Source organism: Gopherus evgoodei, chromosome 3 (assembly GCF_007399415.2).
Source record: "Gopherus evgoodei ecotype Sinaloan lineage chromosome 3, rGopEvg1_v1.p, whole genome shotgun sequence".
NCBI classification, from domain to species: Eukaryota; Metazoa; Chordata; order Testudines; family Testudinidae; genus Gopherus; species Gopherus evgoodei.
Genome location: NC_044324.1, coordinates 58,386,143 through 58,408,255, shown reverse-complemented (window position 1 = coordinate 58,408,255; position 22,113 = coordinate 58,386,143). Strand labels below are relative to the sequence as shown.

General features: G+C 39.8%; 1 protein-coding gene across 3 annotated transcripts in view; it reads left to right on the top strand.

Moving 5' to 3' along the window:
* The window catches only part of KHDRBS2 (KH RNA binding domain containing, signal transduction associated 2), a 669,346-nt gene that overhangs the window by 564,504 nt on the left and 82,729 nt on the right, over nucleotides 1-22,113 (top strand). For all 3 annotated transcript variants that reach the window (XR_003999512.1, XR_003999511.1, XM_030555661.1), the window contains one exon: nucleotides 5,850-5,932. Coding sequence is in view for 1 of the 3 variants with exons in the window: in XM_030555661.1 (XP_030411521.1) it covers nucleotides 5,850-5,932 (83 nt within the window). In the remaining 2 variants the exon portion in view is untranslated. The remainder of the gene's footprint in view (nucleotides 1-5,849; nucleotides 5,933-22,113) is intronic.

Here is a 22,113-nt window from a genome sequence, read left to right as displayed (position 1 = left end):
CCCTTGAGTCTCACAACAAAGGGAAATAATCCTTTTTCCCTTCCCCCCTCCAGGTGCTCCTGGAGAGATACACAGACACAAGCTCTGTGAATCCAAACAGAGTGACTCCCCCTCTCCGTTCCCAGTCCTGGAAACAAAAGCACTTTCCTCTTCACCCAGAGGGAATGCAAAATCAGGCTAGCAAATCCAACACACACAGATCTCCCCCGATTTCTTCCTCCCATCAATTCCCTGGTTAGTACAGACTCAATTTCCCTGAAATTTCCCAGAAAAGAAAACTCCAACAGGTCTTAAAAAGAAAGCTTTATATAAAAAAGAAAGAAAAAATACATACAAATGGTCTCTCTGTATTAAGGTGACACATACAGGGTCAATTGCTTAAAAGAAATATGAATAAACAGCCTTATTCAAAAAGAATACAAATCAAAGCACTCCAGCACTTATATTCATGCAAATACCAAAGAAAAGAAACCATATAACTTACTATCTGATCTCTTTGTCCTTACACTTAGAAACAGAAGATTAGAAAGCAGAAATTACTTCTCCAAAGCTCAGAGAAAGCAGGCAGACAGACAAAGACTCAGACACAAAATTCCCTCCACCCAAAGTTGAAAAAAATCCGGTTTTCTGATTGGTCCTCTGGTCAGGTGCTTCAGGTGAAAGAGACATTAACCCTTAGCTATCTGTTTATGACACTTCCAAACACTGAAAATGGGGCATTAATATTAAAAGATTGCCCATGTCACAGTTCATAAATGTGCTTAAGATACTATGAAAGAACTTAGCTGATTGCTCTAGAAAATCCAAAAGTACATTTAAATCAAACGTTGCTTGTAGCACTCTATGCTACATTACTGATTGTAGAATTAAGGCAGATTAAATATACCTTGGCTAAATTCAAAATAATGTGCATCGGCAAGCACATTCTTAATTCACCCTATACAGTAGTTGAGGCTCTGAACTTGTAGGACTCTCTGAAGGAAAGACTTATGAGAGCCATGGATATAACTGGGAAGAGGCCTGCCCATGTATAGCAGCAATTAAAAAAGCTAGTGGTTAAAATATATGTAACTGGAGATTAAACCAACAGCAAATATTAAAGATTGCATATATTGTTGTTATTAGTAGTAGTAGTAGTATTATAGACTAGTGGTACAGTTTAACCTATGTACTGTTTTGGTTGCCACAGCTAGAAAAAAAATCACCAAAAATTGTGTGTGATAGATTGTGCACACTCACACACACAACTCAAAGATTATAAAAGTGCAAAGAAATTCATAGCAGGAGTTTACATTTTAAAAAGAGAGATTGAAATTTTAGACTGGAAATGAAAGTAGTAGGAAGGGACTTGTTAAAAGTGCTTAAAATGCTGTAAGATACAGCAAAAATAGCTGATTCTTTTTTAATCCGGAAGCATGTCTTACTAAGAGTTCAAGTTTTCTAAACTGTCTTTCCATACCCTTCACATACTGTTCTTTTAAAAACAGCATGCAAACCTCTTCTTACTCATGAATGACAACAGCTTCCTTTGCCAGAGTGTTGACTCCAAAATGTATTGAAAGTTCTTACATTCTTCCAAAGATGTCTCGTCATTCATCTCCCCCTTTTTTATATTTGAGTTCAGTACACGTTTTATAGCAAACTACATTCTGGTACACCAGTTTGCAATTTCAATTTTAGCCCTTATTGAGGTTTTGTTTTCTCCCAATATTTGGACATACTCTTCTCAGTAGTATGGTGGATCAACGAAAACCTAGTACAATGAAGATTCTGTTAATAGGACAATATGTCTTTGGGTGGTAGCCCGTACTTATGGTTATCTAAGTGCCAGGGACTCCAACTCTTAGAAATATTCTTTAAAGGTGATATGAAGGCCACAAGTTATTACTCTGATTTTGCAATTCTTACATGGTCTTCCCATTTTTATGTGTATCCATATTGTATACTTATTATCTTTACTGTTTTTAAAGTACTTATGGGTATAGATCCACTATACTTAGTTGTTAAGTTTGATTATTCCCAGTTACTATATTCATGTGTTGTACTGAGAATCTTCAAAGACATTTGTGTGTGTGTTTAGAGATGGGGAAAGGTTTGGTAAGTAAAATGTTGTTATTACTCTGATTCTTTTGATTCATCTGCATTTTCTCATCCTCCTTAGAATTCACTAAATGCAGCAAATTTTTATTTAAATCTCTGAATTATATCGACTCATGATCCACTTCCTCTTCAAAGTCATTAATTACTACAAATAAAATTGCTAGTCCCAATACAATCCCAGAAGTGTATTTCTGTTCTCATCTTTGCATACGTATCCATATGAGTCTATATATTCCTGATCACTGTAGTGTCAGAGCACATCCTAGTATTTTAACAAATGAAAATGTTCTCTCTTCCCTGTCTCCAAAAAACAAGCTTAGACTTAATGAGTGAATCTGTGAGAATGAGGGTACTATTGTAGGGAAGCCGGGGCGAAGAGGTGGCTACTATAGTTGGCTCTGAATATGGTGAAGTTTGTGGTCATGTTTATTCCTGCTGGTTCTGTCAGTTCCTTAGCTGTGGTCCAGTTCATGTGAAAGTTATTTTTCCCACAGTCACAAACCTACCCCTACCATATGATAGCATCATCTTTCCAGTGGAATACGAGAGCCTGATCATGGAGGGTGGGGGAGGGATGGTTTCTCAGGCAACCAGAACTAGTCCCATGGAGATCCTTGAAAATCAAACCTAATCAAAAGCGTTTTGGAATTCTAAGAAAACTATGTCTCTTGGGTCCTCCTTATCTGCAATTTCATTAACATTTTCAAAAAATTCTACTGGTTTAGGGAATGACTTTTTTGCTTTACAGAAGCCATGCAGTTTGACACTATCAGTTTATAGATATCATACAGATGTTTTAATACTTTGTGATTATACCAGAGGATAAATGTTCAGATAGTATAAATTGACCTACCCCTGATCTGGCTCAGTGTCTCCTTGAATGGGAAGTATTCCACCTGACAATCACACACATCAATTAAAGTAGTTTGTGAGACCTTATATAGGTAACACAAGTGTGAAAGGTTTTTTTCTGAAATCAATAGATTTATATATATTCTAGATAAAACAAATTAAGTATCTGATCCAAATTCCACTGAAATTCGTTTCATGTACCATGTAGTGGGTAATCACATGAAAGGACTCCATGCTTGTAAAACTAAACTAGCTCTTTATTAAGAGAACTTTATTTACAGAGATGTTGCAAGTGTAGCTAACATCCCAACAAGGTACATCTACACTGGCTTTCTGGTGCTTTCTTCAATCTGTTCTCTCCTGCAACCTGTGTTCCTGCCTCCAAGATACATGCAGGTTGCTACAAAATCAAAGGGAATCTTTCTGCTGACTTCAATGGGCTTTGGAAATCCGCTGAGTCATTTACTCTATTGCCCTAATAATGCAGGCTTATAATTATTACATTATACTTAATTATTTGAAATGGTGCTTATAATGTGTTACACATGTGGTAATAAGTGAGAATTCACTTCCAAAAAATAGCATGAGTTAAAGAGAGAATCTTGAACCAGATATAATATTTTTGAATTGTTTGAGCTTTACACATTTTATTTTTCAGTTCTATTTGAACAACCTGCACCATATTGATATACTCTGAGCCTTTAGGGAGACTGTTCAAATCTGTAACTTGTACTTACAGAAGTGTCAAGTATTAATAACTGTTCTTTGTTCTACTGGTGCTGAGCATTGATCCACCTGAGGCATTAGTGTAAGATAATTTGTTCCCTTACCTTTCCTCTAATACAGTGGGCAAGTGCACTGCCATGCTTTCCTTTATCTATTCTATTTTATATAGGTTCTTATACTGCCCTCATCACTGTAGTATTTCAGTGCGGGAAGGAACCAGACACAGACAGCTTGTTTGCTCAGGAAGGCGCCTCGTTGTCAGGCGTGGCAGCCTTTTTTATTCTTTCAGTTACAGTGTCATGCATAACTTACAGCCTTGTTTACTTGTTTCGCATTGGTGGAGGACTCTTTCTTCCCCTTTTCCCCTCACCCGCTTGCATGTAGGCAGAGCGTGCTGTACTTATCTAATCTATGATAGTGCGGAGTCTGCATTCTGTGGCAAGATGGGGTTTGCAGGGGGTGGTTTCTGGTGGCTTGCCAGCCAGGACCGATCCCTACATTTCAGTCTTCAGTAATGCATTAAGCAATGTGACTAATGTCTGTCACATGTGGTTCATTCTTTCTCTCATCCTCTTCTCAAAGGGAGAATTGTGGGTGCAATGTCATGTTTTGTTTTGATCGGTTTTCATGTATATATATATTTTTTGAAGGGGGCATTTAAATATACATGTTGCTCTGCATTTATATTAGAAAAGGCAGGTCAAAAAAAGTGTGTCTTGCACTTGAAGTGCAGAGTTCTCTTTTTATTTGAATAATACTAAGATATTTAGGAAGTCACCAAAACTTTTTGTCTCTATTAGAGATCAAAGTAAATGAAATACTATTTCCATACAGAGCCATTCAAAATGAATTATACATACTGAAACACATAACACTTTGGCTAGCCTACTCATACTGGAAGGTTTTAGGGCTCATTCTACTAAAACTAAGGTGTCTTAGATGGTTTATCCCCAATAAAGTTGCCATTATGGAAATCTGCATGGTTACTATCTAGTGCTCTATATACACCTCCATCAGGGCTCGCCCTCTCTTTACTTGATATCTACATCTGACAATCAATTTGAGAGTGCAGTTCTAAATTAATTACAACTCATCAGCCCACATTCCTGGAGTCAAGGTGTTGTACTGATAGCTAGAATCCCACATAAGAAAAAGAATATACAGTCAATTCCTAGTAAATGTAGTTGTTTGAAAGTGTTACTTCCATATAGTCACAATACCTGTCCATCTTCCTCTCTTTCCTTTGGAATTCTGCTCTTATAGGATTCTAAGCTTTAGCAGAAGGAACTGAAATGTTCGGGGACCACACAGCCTATTAGAACCTTGGTTCTGAACATTTGATGCTTTGTGGGGGTGAAGCTTGTGCAGTCCCAGGATGCACTGTTTTTCTGGAAGGTTTCTGAAGCCCAATAGCTCTTGTGGATGCTTCCCATAAGGGTGAATGTCCACTGTTATTACTAAGTAACCTATCTTTTTCTTTCTTTCTTTCTTTCTTTCTTTCTTTCTTTCTTTCTTTCTTTCTTTCTTTCTTTCTTTCTTTCTTTCTTCACTGAACATACTTGGTAATTGAACTTGTAATAGAAAATCATATTGTCAACACTGAAAAAGCCTGGAATGTTCAATAAAGCTAAAGGTGTTTGTTGTAAAGGTTATTTAGAATGATCATTATCGTGGCTTCTTTCCCAGACCTAGACACATTTTTTTTTAAAAAGGACCAAATGCTATGGTTTTATACTCAATAACAACATTCTTAACAGTGTTTTAAGATCAATATATTTTTTCACTATTTGTTCATTTCAGTGGTTATTATTCACCCAGAAATAATTACAAAAACTTTTGTAATATCGAATTCCTAAGAAAACAATTGTCTTCATTAGCATCCGTCATTGTTCAAAATGAACCTGGTTGAGAAGCTGTTCCTTCAACAGTGCACTATGTTATATCAATGGATAAACTAAGTTCTCAAATTAATAATTTATTTCTTTACTCTTTCATCATATGTGCTTATTGCTAGCACGTTTAGGTGTATAATTCTGGTCTAATAGACTGCATAATAATGAAAACAATCCTGTATGCAAATATACCATCTATATATTAATACATAATTTTTGCAGCCTAATATACTTCCTTATTTATCAATTACTAAATAGGGTGTATTATTTTTCCCACAGGGATATGATGATGGATATGGGGGTGAATATGATGACCCAAGCTACGAAGCATATGACAACAGTTATGCCACCCAAACACAGAGGTAAGCAATCATAATTATAAATTGTTTTTTTCAAATGAACTACTAGACCTAGCCTTTGTTCTCCTATGCATTTTGTATAATGTGAATTTCAAATTTTACTTTCTGACAGCAAACATTTCTTCAAAACATCTGAATAATTTTCTGAAATACTTTTAATCAAGTGTAATCAAAAAAGGCTACCAGAGTTAACATACAAGATTACCAGAATTAAGGAAAGAATGCAGAAAAAAATACATCTCTAGAATCCTTTCAAATTTTAGCCTATTTTTAAAAACAAATCCAAGTGATTATCCCTTTCCTCTACCTCGCATCTCTCTGAGGTTTTCTTTCTAGATTGTAAAGTCTTCAAGCCAGATATCATACTTTCCTTCCTGTTCATACAGTTCATAGCACATCATGAGCTCTACCAGAAACAAGTAATAAATAGCAATGATGGTGGTAAACACTTGTGATTAGTCAACATATACTAACAAAGAGAACTGCAGGACTTTATATCTGTAACCTCAGGTTTGGGGGCAAACAACCTATCTATTTTTAAGACAGTTTGATAAATTTATTAACAGGATTATATGATGCAGTTGGTTGTGATAGCAGGGAACTAGACTCAGTGACCCAGCAGGTCTCTTCTGCTCCTCTGTCCCAGGTGTTCCCAAACTTGATTTGCAGCTTGTTCAGGGTAAGCCCCTGGCAGGGTGTGAGACGCTTTGTTTACCTGAGTGTCCTCAGGTACGGCCACACAGCTCTCAGTGGCTGCAGTTTGCCATTCCCCACCAATGGGAGCTGCAGGAAATGGCATGGGCTGGGCCACCACTTCCCACAGCTTCCATTGTCCAGGAAAGATGAACCTAATCCAAATTTGATTGAGAAGTTTATTCAAAAAGATTATTTAGCTTTAAACAACTGTTCTGTGATCTGGAAACACACTGAGCATTGGTGGTCCTTTAATAAAAGGCTCTATTTTGATAGCTAGGGATGATTTATAGTGGTAAAACCAGCCACTGTTACTTTATTGAACCATTCTCCAGTTGAAGGAAGGGGAAAAAAAACAAACCACACACCAGTCCGTCAGTTATTTCAGTAATTGTAATTCACATCAGACTACCTCCTAGTGAATCAGTTACCCAATTAATGACAGGTTTCAGAGTAGCAGCCGTGTTAGTCTGTATCCGCAAAAAGAACAGGAGTACTTGTGGCACCTTAGAAACTAACAAATGTATTTGAGCATAAGCTTTGTTGTGGGCTAATACCCAAGCTGTGGTTAGGAACCAGAGCCATGAACAAGGCTGCAGCTCTTGCGGGGTGAGGGCTGGGGCTCAAGCCATGGCCAGACCAGGAGCCGGGGGCTGAGGGTGGGGCCACACCTGGAGTTGGAGCCGTGGCTAGGAGCTGTAGCTGGGAGCAGGGGCCGTGGCTGGGAGCAGGGGCCGGAGCGGGACTGCGTGGCGCTCCCTCTCCACCCCCTGTGGGGACTGGTCCAGGCCCTACCTCACCCCCCAGAACACTACTCCATGCCCCTCTAGGGGGGCACGCTCCACAGTTTGGGGACCATTGCTTTAGCATAAAGGACAATGAAGGCACCCAAGTTTGAAAATGCTGGTTATGTCTTTACTCTGTGGGGCTAATGACAATAATCTTCATGGGCTAGTGGTGAAATCATCTTTCATTACTAATGTAGCTAATAAAGGGCAACCATTTACTATTTAATTGCAGATACATTCCTAATCCTCTATATGGTGTCAGGCATATTCTGTGAATATTGCTTGTCATCTTATTTTCTCTTAAACTGCATGTCAAAAAACTATTCTTGAAAGGGCCATTCAGAGGACACCATCAGTGGCAGTGAAGGAAAGAGGTCAGATTACAGAATGACAAATGAAGGTGTAAAAAGAGAAAGATAAAATCGCTTACTGAATTAGTGGGATTCCCAGCAAACAACCAAAAAAACAAATTTTCCTGTAGAGAGTTATGCACTTCAGAGACTGCAGGTCCTAAAATTAACATGTTCACTGCTGAGTACTTCACTGATAAAGATGCCCATCAGAACCATCTTCAGCTCTAGAACTGCTGTAGTGGTAATTGAGATGAATAAGAAGGTGATGCCTTTGTTAAGTATTTGTTGTAGAACCAGTGAAGATGTTAAAGGGCTTTGTAACATGTGAATGTTTACCCTTTCATGTTAGCCACACTTCAGAAGTAGTGGTATATTAGTTGCTGCATGTTCATAGGCAAATACACCCCTTAGGCTCACCAACATGTTGGGGGGGGCAAATTTCCAAGGCCCCCAGGCCCTTTTAAATCGCCCGGGTGAGCCACAGGGCTCTTAGACCTCTGGAGTGCCCCGCGGGCTGTCACAGGTAGCCAGCATGGTTGGTCCCGGAAGTGATGGATTCCTTACTTCCGCCCCAGGCCCCACACCCCTCTAAGGACAGCCCAGGGGCCTGGAATTGCTGTCAGTGGGCTCTAGGTTTTTTGCCGCCACAAGCAAAAAAAATTTTGGCTGTCCCTGTCCCAGCCCTGGGCTCCCCCCCACACCCCCCTGCTGCCCCAGCCCTGGGCTCTTCCCCGCCCCAGCACTGGGCTTCCCTCTTTCCCCCCACTAGTGCCCTCCCCCGACCTCCCTGCCTCCCCGGCCCTGGGCTCTCCCCCATCACCACCTGCACCCTCCTTCTACCGCAGCCCTGGGTCACTGGTAACTTGCTCCCAGGGCAGGTCATTCAGCAGGAACTTTGGATGTGCACAAAACACAGACAGGATTGGTTCCCATATGGTTACAGAGCTGCAGTAAAGTGTAACAATTTTCAGCTTGTGTGATTGGAGGATATCTGGATGCATATTATCAGACTGTCTTCCATACATGAGGAAAAGTTGAAATGCCTTTGTTATTCTTTTGTTCCACTCTTTCTTTCTATGGGGAATTTGCCAGTGCAATATCACTGTCTTCCTTTTAAACAAACAAACAAACAAAAGGCAATGGCTGTTGAAAATAGCAATTCCAGTCCTAATAACCACTAGGAAGCATTTCTTGCTCAATTTTATCCTACTTTTTCTACAGCAGGTTACAATGGATCAGTATATTTGATTTGGGAGAAATGAAGTAACAGCTGCCCAAACTGAGCTTGAGCACTCCTGAATATTGAGGTGTTCAAATCTAGAAGGCAGGTGCAGGATGGCGGGGGAGGGGGCTGTGGGCTCTGCGGGGGAGCATGGCAGCATGTATGCAGCAGCGTGTCTGGCGCTGCGCAGAGCCAGATATGCTGGTCTTAGTGGCACGGTAAGGGGGCTGGAGGGTTGGAGAAGGGGTAACAGGTTCCGGGCGGGGGCAGTGAAGGGACAGGAGCAGGGGGGTTAGATGGGTCAGGGGTTCAGGGGGGGCAGTCAGGGAACAGGCAGTGGTTGGATAGGCATGGGAGTCCCAGGGGTTTGTCAGGGGACAGGTAGTGGGTGGGGTCCTAGGGGGGAAGTTAGGGGAGGGGTTTCAGGAGGGGTCAGCTGGGGACAAGGAGAAGGGAGGCTTAGATAGGGAGTGTGGTCCCAAGGGGCAGTTAGGGGCAGGGGTCCCGGGAGGGGGTGATCAGAAGGAGAAGGGAGGCTTACATAGGGGGCGGGGTCCCGGGGGGCAGTTAGAGGCAGGGGTCTTGGGAGGGGGCAATCAGGGGATAAGGAGCAGCAGCACCTAGATAGGGGATGGGGTCCTGGGGGGCAGTTAGGGGCAGGGGTCCCGGGAGGGGGTGATCGGGGACAGGGAGCGGGGGGGTTGGATAGGTTGGGGTTTCAGTGGGGGGCAGTTGGAAGGAGTGGATGGTGGCTGGATGGGGCTTCCTTCCCCGTGGACTGTCCTGTTTTTTGAATGTTAAAATATGGTATCCCTACCTTTCACAGCACGCTGCCGCGTGAGGTCCCCCTCCTTCCTTTCCAGTTGGTGGTGGCCAAGGGAATGCTGGGAAATGTAGTTCTTTCCCTGCCCCAGGGCTGGCTCTATAGGCAGAGAGCTAACCAAGGAACTACAGCTCCCAGAGCCCCCTGTTAGTTCTTAGCTCCCATGCGCCCCTGCAAATGGGCTGCCCCAAGCAGGTGCTTGCTTTGCTGGTGCCTAGAGGAGCCCCTGGGCCCGACACTCCCTCTTCTCAAATGTACTCCAACTTTTTTGAAAAGTCCATCTCTAGCTACAATAGCTCATTGTCACAGGAGAAATGGTCTTTGGTTTGGAAATAATAATTAGTTAGAAATCACTATGCTGAGATAATTTTCTATGTCACGACATTAACTTGTAGTTCCTTTGTATATCATAGTCCTAAGCAATTAAACATGTCCATTAAACTAATGAGAAAAAAACACATTATATTCAAGCTACAAATGCTAGAGATGTTTTGTATCAAAAAGAAGACTTTAAAAGGAATCAAAATAACTATGTTAACCAAACTAATATTTACTAACATAGGTTTAGCAGATATTTTTCACAAATGTGAACTAGAAGCAAAGGATTCATAATACATATTATGTGCCTAAGCAATAAATAAAATGTTTGTTTGTTTCTGGTTTGTATGTAATATATGGCCACATATAGCCATCCTTACCTCTCACGGCCACCACTTGAAAAATTGTAAGCCAAGAGGCTGCCCTGAAGAGCTAAAGGTGTCAGGAATCGAAGTTCCCTGTATGCCACATACAGTCCCACTGACTTCAGTGGAACCACTAGCAGTGTGAGCCACTGCTCAATGTAAGGGTGGCAAAAATTAATCCATACCTTGAAGAATAATGATCAGAAAGTACCTGAAATTAATTGTAAACTTTTCGAGAGACCTGATAACCTACATAAATTCCAGTAGGATTATTGCTTATATGAATGTATCTATGAAAAGTATAGTATCAGAGAACTTCAGATTGACAGCTGTAGTTTTCATCTAACTGAATTCTGCCTAATATCAGCAGTTTAATTATCAGTAGTCTCATGTGACTAGTCACATTGGGCTTCTGTAGAGCAATACTCATAACAAAAATATAACGCAGAAATTGATGTGTTTTCAGCAATTATATATCCATGACTGTTCTCCTGCAGTGGCATTAAGTATACGGCCATGAAGATGCAAGTGTCTTCTAGTTCCACACTAATGTTATAATAATACAATATTAATAACTATATTAATAGCTTGCACTATTCATTCAAGCAGCAATAGTTTCTGCAAAACTGACTAGTATCAGAGGGGTAGCCGTGTTAGTCTGGATCTGTAAAAGCAGCAAAGAATCCTGTGGCACCTTATAGACTAACAGACATCTGTTAGTCTATAAGGTGCCACAGGATTCTTTGCTGCTTTTGCAAAACTGACTGACATTCATTTAATTACTCAGGCCTATTGTAAATCTAAAGACTGCATCCAGCCACACAGATTAAATTTACAACATTATTGAATTTGAGGGGGGAATTTTTCCTAGTTATTCTTTTCATGTAATTATGTTCATGCCACCTATCCATATGTATTGCATGTGGTCACCCCAAAAGAGCATTTTTAGATGTACCCATTAGAACAGAAATCTGTCTCTTACTCTGTAGTCTATACATATAGGGCGCAAACTTGCTGAAGTGAAGTCATGGCAAAACTTTCATTGATTTAAATTATGTAGAATCGGATCTTCACTGGTTTTTTTTTTTTGGGGGGGGGGTTGCCTTACATTCTAGTCCCAGTCCTCCAGCCTTGACTTCAGTGTTGCTATTCATATGAGAACTGCAGAATGTGGCTTCATATGCTGGTAGCATAGATACAGATTAATTATAACCCTCCATGGAAAAATTGGGCACTAGATACAAATACACGTCTAGCCCGCTATAACACAACCCAATATAACACGAATTCGGATATAACACGATAAAGCAGTACTCCAGGGGCGGGGTTGTGCACTCCGGCGAATCAAAGCAAGTTCGATATAACATGGTTTCACCTATAATGCAGTAAGATTTTTTGGCTCCTGAGGACAGCGTTATATCGGGGCAGAGGTGTATGATTCTATAATCCTGCAGTTAGTTACTAATTTTTAGTAAGGAAGGCTTGAAGGGTCACTATGGCCATGACCGTGCACCACAGCTGAGCGGAGGGGGCATCACACGAGTCAGCTGTACTACCTGTGCACCTGTTGAGAGCTACCACACACCAAAGAGTTCTCTGCTGGACAAATCCAGCTGCTTTCCACCTTTTTGGACCACTCAGCCCCATTGGCTTTTGAGGAATTACCCCAATTAACACTGGTATAAGTGGGAGAAGAATCTGGCCCAATATCTGTTTTTGCTGGAGTAGTTTTCAAAGAAATTTTAAAGAAATATTAAATTAAAAAAAATACTGGATCAGATTCTTCGGCCTGCTCCAACAGTTTGAAGTGGCTAGAAACTAGTTACATCTTCCCAGTGAGTGTAGAGCTAGTGTACCAGGCTGGTTTTTCACACCCTGCTCTCCTTGCTCCTGATTAGGAACATTTACAAGTGAATCTGATATTTCCAGCACTAGAAGAATGAATGTTCTTGAATGTATCATTAATGGACCGAGCAGCTGGTTTGCATACATTTTGCGTATTGTGATCAAATCATATTAAGTGATCCAAATCTGTACCTTCAGGACAGTTTATAATAGAAATGATATCAACTCTTATTCTTTCAGATATTTTAATACAGGCAGCGAAATGTGTGCATATCCTTCAGATTATAATTTTACACAATACTGCATAAAATTAACTTTTTCTTATAGCTCTCTTCTCATGTATATAGCAATGAAGCAGAATTAGCTAAAAATACAAACCAAATTAGAAACAAAATACTTAACAGAGAGTCTAGAGAACAAAGACACAATTACACATGTCCACTTATTCTACTAATCATAAAAAACAGGAAGAAACATAGCAACTGCCACATCACAGGGGACTTAGACTATGTTCTAGCGACACAGCAGCTTCTTAAAGAAATACACTCATCAGTATTGCTTTATTTTTAGTTATAAACAATATCCTGTGACCTTCATTGTAATGTCTGAGTGCATATTACAAAAATTAATATGAAAACTGTTGTCAGTCTTGCCTCTGGCATCCATGTTCATGGACGAAGTAGGTACTCCAAAATGACAAAAAGGACAGAGTGAAAAAATGTGTCTTGCATCACATCACTAAGCCAAGGCTCTGGCAGACTGCAAGAGGGAATGAATGTCAGAAGCAAGAGTGCCCCAGTCAGAATCCCCTCCTGTTCTTCCTCAGGAGCTGAATCCCATGGAGCAGCACCAAGACTATTCAGCTGATTGCAACTTCCACAACAGTAGAGAAAATCTATGTGATAAATACCCAGGTCACAGGCCACCCATGTATTTGTAGGTGATTACAACCGTGTTACCACAATGGCTAGGAACCCTAGTCATGGATCAGGACCCCACTGTGCTAGGTGCTGTACATGTAGAACAAAAAGACCATCCCTGCTCCCAAAAATTTACAATTTCAACACCTAAAAATGGATTTGGAGCCAGTGCAGACCACAGGACACAGTAGTAGCTGAGATATCTCAGTATTTCTCTATGAAAAGTACAGTACAAGTATCATTGGGAGGTAGCTATTGGCAAATTTTGACTTTTTAATTATGTCTACTATAGAGGGGAAGTCTTCTCATAGCTCATCACTAATCCATTCCCCTGGCCCTGATATTTTAACAGAAAACCATCGCCTGACTCCCTGTTTACCTACTTACATGATCTTGTGCGGGAAGCCTGGCAGGCTGCTATGTGTTCTGGTGTTGCAGTGTCCTCTTCAGGTGTGATCAGATGTTTACTCCCTTGGCCAAACATCCTTTTCCGCTCCATGACCAAATATCTTCTTCCTTTTCCTCTCCAATCCTCCGATGCAATACTCTGAGGGCAACCTCCACACAGCAGAACTGAGAAACTCCATCACTGGATCCTCCCTCCCACTTAAGGAGAGAAATCTCCCTTCATTTAATACAATTAACCAGCAGTTTTACCTGTACTGGACACAATGACCACAAAAGAAAAACTTGGGCTTGGTTTTGTTTCTGTACAAGTTCTTTATTCTTAAAGCAGAAGACATGCTAAGTATAGAAATGAAATAGAGCACAAACTGATTTAATTTCCTACCAAATTATTGATGAACAAATATTTTCAAAAGACATAAAAGACAAAGATACAGAGTTGTTGTCAAAACACTTTCAGTATTATTTGCATGTGCTAACGCTCCCGTGCATACTGTAGATCCTCAGTAAATTGCATTCAGATGTATATGTCCTGATTACATTCAGCAGTAAACTGATAGATAGGTATAGATAGGTGTATAGAAATAAATCCATAATGCCAAAATCTGATACCCTTACTTATGTGGAATAGTGCCTTACTCTGTAATTAGCCCCAGTGTTTTCAGTGTGACTAGCTGCATAGTATAAAGTACTCTTTCATACTAGTTTTAAATTAAGGTACCCATGAGTAAAGGTATTAGTTCTGGTTCTAATTTCTGCAACAGAGTCCTTCTTTCTTATATCCCCTACAGACGCATAGATATGCCTATCACTTTTGTCTCACCATCTCTGAATATTACAATATAAGAAAATATATAGCTAGCTCTACCAGGCAACAGCTGGGAGAGTGGCTGCATGGTTCTTGGTAAAATATATATACTGTATAATTTTTCTCTCTTGTACTCTCTCCCCATTTTAACCAGCCTGCATTGTATTTATACTATGCTGTATTTCATTTTGGTTTTGTGCTTATATCCACCTGTTCATAAATAAAGATTTCCCTGCATTTTATTTTCAAACCATTGAAATCAATCACAGCAGCAAGCCTAAAAGATGACATTTTATGTATCTTCACTGCAATCCATTTACAGCATTCATCATCAGAAACTATTTTCAAATGCCACTTCTCATTTATTTGATTCAATGAGCAAAACTGAATCAAATTGAGTTGCTCTGAAGTAGAGAAAAGTTTGTCTTCTAAATCACTTGTATCCTCTAAAATTCTTGGAAGAGTTTTTTCTTCATAGATCTCCACTCTTATGTCTGATGTCCCACGAATAACATTTCTGGAGTAGATTGCACAGTTCTAGAAACTCTCTCTCTCTCTCTCTCTTTTGTCTGTATCATTGAATAGGGATCATGGACCATTTGTCTGGTAAATTGTGTCTTTAGAATCCATCATTTTCTACAAAACTCCAGAGAACTTGATGATAATTTTCTCTCATGTTTTGTGTGTGTGCATGTGAGAGAGAGCATATTTGGGAGATGCAGCAGTATTTAGTGTGTCAGTGGTCAAAGCATATAAATGAGAGACAGGTTTCTGTTCCAGACTATGCCACTGATTCATTGTGTTACCTTGGGACCTAATTCTATAGCTCATCCACTTGTACACTGGTTAATTCCATTAAGTCCACTGATTTATGTTAGCGTAAGATCAGAGTTTAGTAGATTTGAGGGCCAGAATGGACCACTGTGATTATCTTGCGTACTCTTCAGACATACTACAGGTGTAGAATTTTATCCACTGATTTCTACAGTGGAGAGAATTTATTTCTCCTTGTTATATTTGTGAACACTATCAAAACTGAAGTTCTCAGAATCAGATCCTCTGTTTTCCATTCTATAAAATAGAGTAATAACAAGAGCTAGATGAATGACAAAAAAAATTTCCACAGATATTTGCTTGATTTTTTTTTGTATGTTCTTAGTCCATGGTCATTTTGTGTTCATTTTCTGGGAGTAGTTAGGAACAAAGTTGTATTAGATACCAAACATTAGATTCATGTACACTCATCCAGTCAGTGAACAGAATGATATGATGGCCCACGTCCAGCAAACACATAAGCACATGCTTACCTTTAAACATGTGAATAATTCATTGACATTTTGTTATATTGAGACTACTCACATGTTTAACTTTAAGCAAGTTTGCAGGATTGGAGCTAAGTGATTAATTGGAACACTCACAATTAAGCAGCACACTTCAAATTATTAATACTCAATACTTCACTCACTGTTCAGACTGAAACATTTGCAATTAATTTATAGTATAAAAACATAGTACATTTCCTAGCACCTTGGGGCCCTGATCCTGACTGGAGCCTTTGGTTGGAACTTCAAAACAAATAATAATAAAATACATTTGAATAACAACTATATTCAAAGAAATAATCCAGGGGAGATACTCCAGGAACAGAAAAAGAGGTTAGATTTGTCAAGTAAATTATTCCTTCTGCTCTAGCAATAATCCTACTCTGATGATACTTTAAATCAAGAATCACTCCTGAATCTCATGCTTCCAGCCTGAGTCCTATTGGAAATTCTCCTATATTTTAAGATTTTTGATATTCTTATGCACCTGTAAGCTGACTCAAGATTTCTGCCCCACTAAGCATGCTCTAATTAATGTACATCAATGCCCCCAGCATGTTCTCTCAGATCACTTTTGAAATTTTCAGATGAAAACTTTTTATTGAAGTTTTCACAAAAATACTTTCAAATATTATTTTGCAAAAAAAATTGAAAATTAATTTAGTTTATTGGCTTTCAATTTTTTCCTTCTCTCCTTACTTCTTTGTTTTACCTTTTTTCACTCTTTTCAGTGGTAAAATGGAAAAATGAAAAAGAGAAAAGGAGGGAAAGGAGAAAGAAACAACAACCTCCCCCCCAAAAGTCTAAAGCAAACATTTTTAAAAAATATATCTTCATGAGAAGTTGCTCATTCTCAAAACTTGTGGAAAGCACATATTTTTGTTTTTTTTTGGGGGGGGGAGAAATCATTATCATTTTCATACTTCTTATTATGTAGATATACAAAAAAATCTCTTTTCTCCCTCACTAAATGTAAAAGAGGGTCAGCTGTCCCAGAAAAGAAAGTGGACACTGGAGAAACGAGACTCCAAAAGGTAAATTCAAATTTTATCACCTCTTCATTTTTATCCCAAAATCATATTTAGCACCAACGCTGAGCTGAGGTTGGTGGGTGAAGATGAAAGTCCTACATAATGATATTTATATAAAAGTAGAATTATAAAGGAACTTCAAGTCTTGCCAATGGAGAGTAAATAGTTCAAGGGATGTCATAATAGACAGTGTAATAACAAACATCAGTGCTGATGATTCAAGTCTTAGGGAGCAAATGGGAGACTACAGACACCAAACAATTTGGTGAGCATCTTTACTCTGAATGTGAAGGGGTTTAAGGAGCATTTCCATACAGCAAATGTTCTACCAGCACTAAACATGTCATGTTGAGGGTTTGTTTCTTTTTGTCAATGTGCAAATCTTTGGGATTCCCAGGTGCTAAGCTGCTGATACATTCAATGAGTCATTACACTGAGCCTCGATAAGAGGGTAAAGCCTCAAAAGCCACTGAGATTTAACCCTCTTTCCTGACTAGCTGGAAGCACTGATATACCAAACCTCTTGATGGTACTGGAATGGTGGCAATGAGCCATAGGAGATGCCAATGCAGTTATACCAAAGGTTCTTACCTAGCCATACCAGGAAGCAGGAAGAATCCAAGTGTGTCTCAGTGTTAGTTAACTGTTGTGGGCCAGGGACTCTTCCTTTTCTTCTTTGATTGTGTCGGAGGCTGGCAAACATAAAATTGATGCTGTGTTATCTCTGTAAATGAAACAACCCATGGAAAGACCAGAAACAAATACTAATAGTTTTAAGAGACATGCAGAAATTAAGAAATTAAGCATTTTGGGTTTAGGAAATCAAAAGAGACACTCACTGGAAGTCAGGGGACATTAACAGACATGGTACATCTACACTGCAGTCAGGAAAGTAATTTACTGCTCAGCTAGGCATACTTGCACTAGCTTTGATCAAGCTAGAATGCTAAAAATAGTAGTGGGGCCACAGATACATGGGCTAGCTGCCCAAATACAATCCTATCTAACCCCGTGGATACGTACTAGAACAGTAGGCCCATGCCACCACCTGTGCAGCCATAGCTACACTGATATCTTTAGCAGGCCAGCTCAATCAAATCTAGCATGGATACATCTACTTGAGCTGGAAATTGTCCCCCGCAACTGAAATGTACACATACCCCTAATGATACCCAATCCCTAATAGAGACAGCAGCATTAGAAGCTGAAGCTGCTTGAATTGGAGCCATTGGATAGCTCCTTCCCTGATCATGGTTGCAAAGGATATGAATAGATTGTTCTGGGCCACTAGGTTATCTGATGTTGGAACAAGCTCAGTAGGATAGTACCCTCAAGTTAGCCTACAAGTGCTTCATTAGTTCAAAAACCTTAAGAGCTGGGAGAGTTTTCTGCATAACTCTCCCACACAAGTGGCATGAAAACCAGAAGCAAGAATTTGGCAATATCTTCAGAGAAACAGACTTATTATGTATTTTTCCCTTACCCACCTTTGTAAAACATTTTGAAGTCCCCTGATGGAAGGTGCTAGGCAAGTGAAAGTACTATTGTACAGTATGGACCAGATCCTCAACTCATGTAGTCGGTGTAGCTCAGTTGAAGTCATTGGAACCATGTCATTTTACACCACGTTTCTGCCCCATGTTATGTCTCCAGAACAAAAGTCATATTATGTTTTTATATTCTCAGCAGAATGTTGAAGAATTACTTTGAAATGCACTCAGCTACCTTTCATTTTCTAGGTTAAAACACTGTGCCATATGGGTGTTAAAGATTACCCATGGTCACTCTTACATTTTACTATTTACTTTAAAGTTTAAATGTAAGTTTTATGAATTCACAATTAAGTATTTAAATTACACATGGAAAACTTTTAAAAGTATATGCCTGTGACATGTCTCTCATTGGCCTGAACTCAGTCTATATCTAGACTTCATCCATCCATGAAAGGTACCCACATACTGATTGCAAACTGGAACTGAAGAATACCATATTCCACTGAAACTATACCTAAGATAATTTAATCAAAATGATAAGCAAGGGGAGATTTACTTTGTTATTTCTGAGAGAGGAAGTGAAGAAATTCTAAAACAGGCTCTGAACTTCAGCGCCTTTATTAAAACTATTAAAAAAACAAAAATAAAATCAAGAAAGTATGTCACGAAAGCTAAGTTATCATTAATATTCTTAAACTAAATTTGGACTAAATCAATCATTCATTCATTCATTCATCATTAATTCTCCTTCTTGTGGAGCATAAAGTGCATATTTCTTATCACCCATTCCCAGATAGTCCAGTCTCCTGCCAATGTTGTGGCTTGCTCTATAGTAAGCCTGGAGCAGGCAAGGTAAAAAGCTATGACATCCTTCCAGCATGTGCTAGGCTGTCTGTGAGGTCTTCTCCATCCAGATTTTGTTGGGTTGAAGACATAAACCTGGGGGAGTGGTATGGACTCCACCATAGAGAGCGGGATAGTCAAGCCACCTGAGCTGCTGTTGAGTCACTTCAGAAGATATTGGAGGCTGGTTGGTCTGACGCCTGACATCCTTGTTCGTAACATGATGAAACTACCATATGCCTTCAATAGATTGTTGCTGTTTCATGTTGAAAGCATCCATCCGGTGCATCTGCACCTCTGTGATAGCCCAGATTTCAGAAACACTCCTATAACATTGCTGATCCAAGGTGGCTTATCTGTTTGGAACATACCCTGAAAACCACTGGGTCTCCTACCACTTTGTCATTTGGATAGAAGCAATACAACATTTCATAGTAGGACTCTGCAAGACCCATTGAAGTGTCAGGGATGAGCCAGTAATTATTGGCCATCATTATCCTATGGTCAGGCCCTAATGGTGAGGGCAGTGGCCACATTTGCCTTGGTGATGTTGCCTTTGCCTTGTCAAGGAATGCTTGTAAAGCCCTCAAAAGCTTCACTCCCATCTTCAGATGTATTGTGGTGGCAGGACTTTCTCATTAGACATGGCAACATCATCATCATCATCATCATGCTTATGCACTGATTAATCTTACCAACAAGGAGAACAAGGAACAATATGCACAAGCCATGTATGACATCATCAGCAGAGTATCCACTCATGACATTATTGTTGTTATCCAATGCCACTGCCACACTGGGATGCTCAAACAGCTTGGCTGGAAAGTTTTGGGCATTTTTTATGGATGCGACCACAAACAATAATGGTGAGCAACTGCTCGAGCTTTGTGCTGCAACCAGACTCTATGTTTCTGACTCTGGTTTCAAAGGAAAAACATACATGCATGGACTTGATATGAGAATGATGAGTGAACCCACAAAGCACTAGAAAGTGGTAGCATGCTGAACAAGGCAGGATGTCCGAGAAGATGGAAATAACACTTTCAGGACCTTTTTAACTGCAGCACCAGGAGGATGCAAAGAGTCCAGTGACCACACTTCCCTACAATGGAGAGGATGTCACTGTGGAGGAGGTACGAAGTGCAGCCTGTAAGCTAAACAATGGCCATGCTGCTTAGCTGATCGAGCATGTCGTAAATTCCGTCTTGGAGTGGCTGACCCATATTAGCAATAGAGTATGGATTCACGAGAAACTAAAACAATACAGCCATCAAATTAAGAGCAAAAGAGTCAAAGCAACAAATTAGTCTAAGTGCTGGATTGAAATTAAATTACCAGTTTAGTTAAAACATCAGATTAATACAACAAATAATCAACCCTGTTATTAAATGTTAAAAAGGGATCTAAAGAGGTATCTGTCTGTTTGGTTATGAATCCCAACTAAAGATCACCCAAGTCAATCAAAACAGTAACTTGGAACTAGTTTAATGTATTGTTATTGAAACAAGATTATTATTTAATGTCTGAACCACAACCTCAGAGCCAATTAAAAGCTTCCTCCTTAGATTTCAGTTCTTGAGTTGTGGCTAACCCTTTCCTTTCCCACTTCCAGCAAAGATATTATAGTGCAGGCCTTAATAGAACACTCTGATATGCTGAAGTTGGATAACTTTCATTTAGCAGTTTAGGCCTTCAGACAAATCAAATGTGAGGACTACCTTGGAGCCATGCAATTTGATTCAATCAGGTTAGGATTAAATCATCTTTAGCTCAAATTTACTTGGAAAAGGCCAACTTAACTCAGAAGCTTAAAAAATATCAGTGTTTGCATACCACAGAGACTAAGTTTATGATCCCTGAAAATATCAAAAATACAGAACATGAGGCCAGTTTTGAGGAAGGTGACACAGCTTCACTTTATTGAAAAGGTCCTGAGGTGACATTATGTCATCATTGTAAAGAAAGTTTGACCCTATAAAGATAACTGCTTGAAAAGATTTTGTGACAGCCAGACCCTCAATAGTCATCCATCAGAAAATTAAAAATAAATGTGAACATCTTATAATCAGATGTCAACATACTTCTTACAAACAAGACAATTTAGGCATTTTTATATTTAGGAACTAGGCCATACGCCAAAAAGCTTATCTTTGAAAATTTTCATCTTGATAGAGAAAAATTACTTTAAAACCTCCTAAGATGAGAACCCATTTAAGAAATTAAAAATAATGAAATCTTAATGAAGGTCTGTATCCCCATATTTTCTATTTCTCTCACAAGTAGGACCATTGAAGTTAACATCTAAGGGTTGGAAAATCAAGCCCCTTGTGATCTGGAAGACCTGTGGCCACGGGTGGCTCCAGGCCCCAGCACGCCAAGCGCGTGCTTAGGGCGGCATGCCGTGGAGAGCGCTCTGCTGGTTGCCGGGAGGACGGCAGGCAGGCTGCCTTCAGTAGCTTGCCTGTGGAGGGTCCGCTGGTCCCACGGCTTCAGTGGAGCCGCGAGACCAGCGGACCTCCGCAGGCACGCCTGCGGGAGGTCCACCGGAGCCGCGGGACTGGTAACCGGCAGAGCTCCCCCCGCGGCGTGCTGCCATGCTTGGGGTGGCAAAATGTCGAGAACCGCCCCTGCCTGTGGCTAAAATACTGTGCAGTGTTTACAAATGTAGGAGTTTGATGTGAAAGATTGGTAATGAGTTAATATATTTTCTAAAACAGATATGATTACTTCCTGCTTTCAGGTAGGTGCATGTACTTAAGAAAATTACACCTTGTGTTGCTTGAAGAGTAATGAATGCTAATCACAGATAATGGTGTGTTGTTTCCAATTAACACCACCAAGAAAATGTGGTGTTTCTAGAACTCATGAGCACTGTAGTTTCCAAATTATGGGATGTCACAGAACTCTAAAATTAAATAACCAAGTTTTGTTTATGCTGAATTCATTTGCTGATTA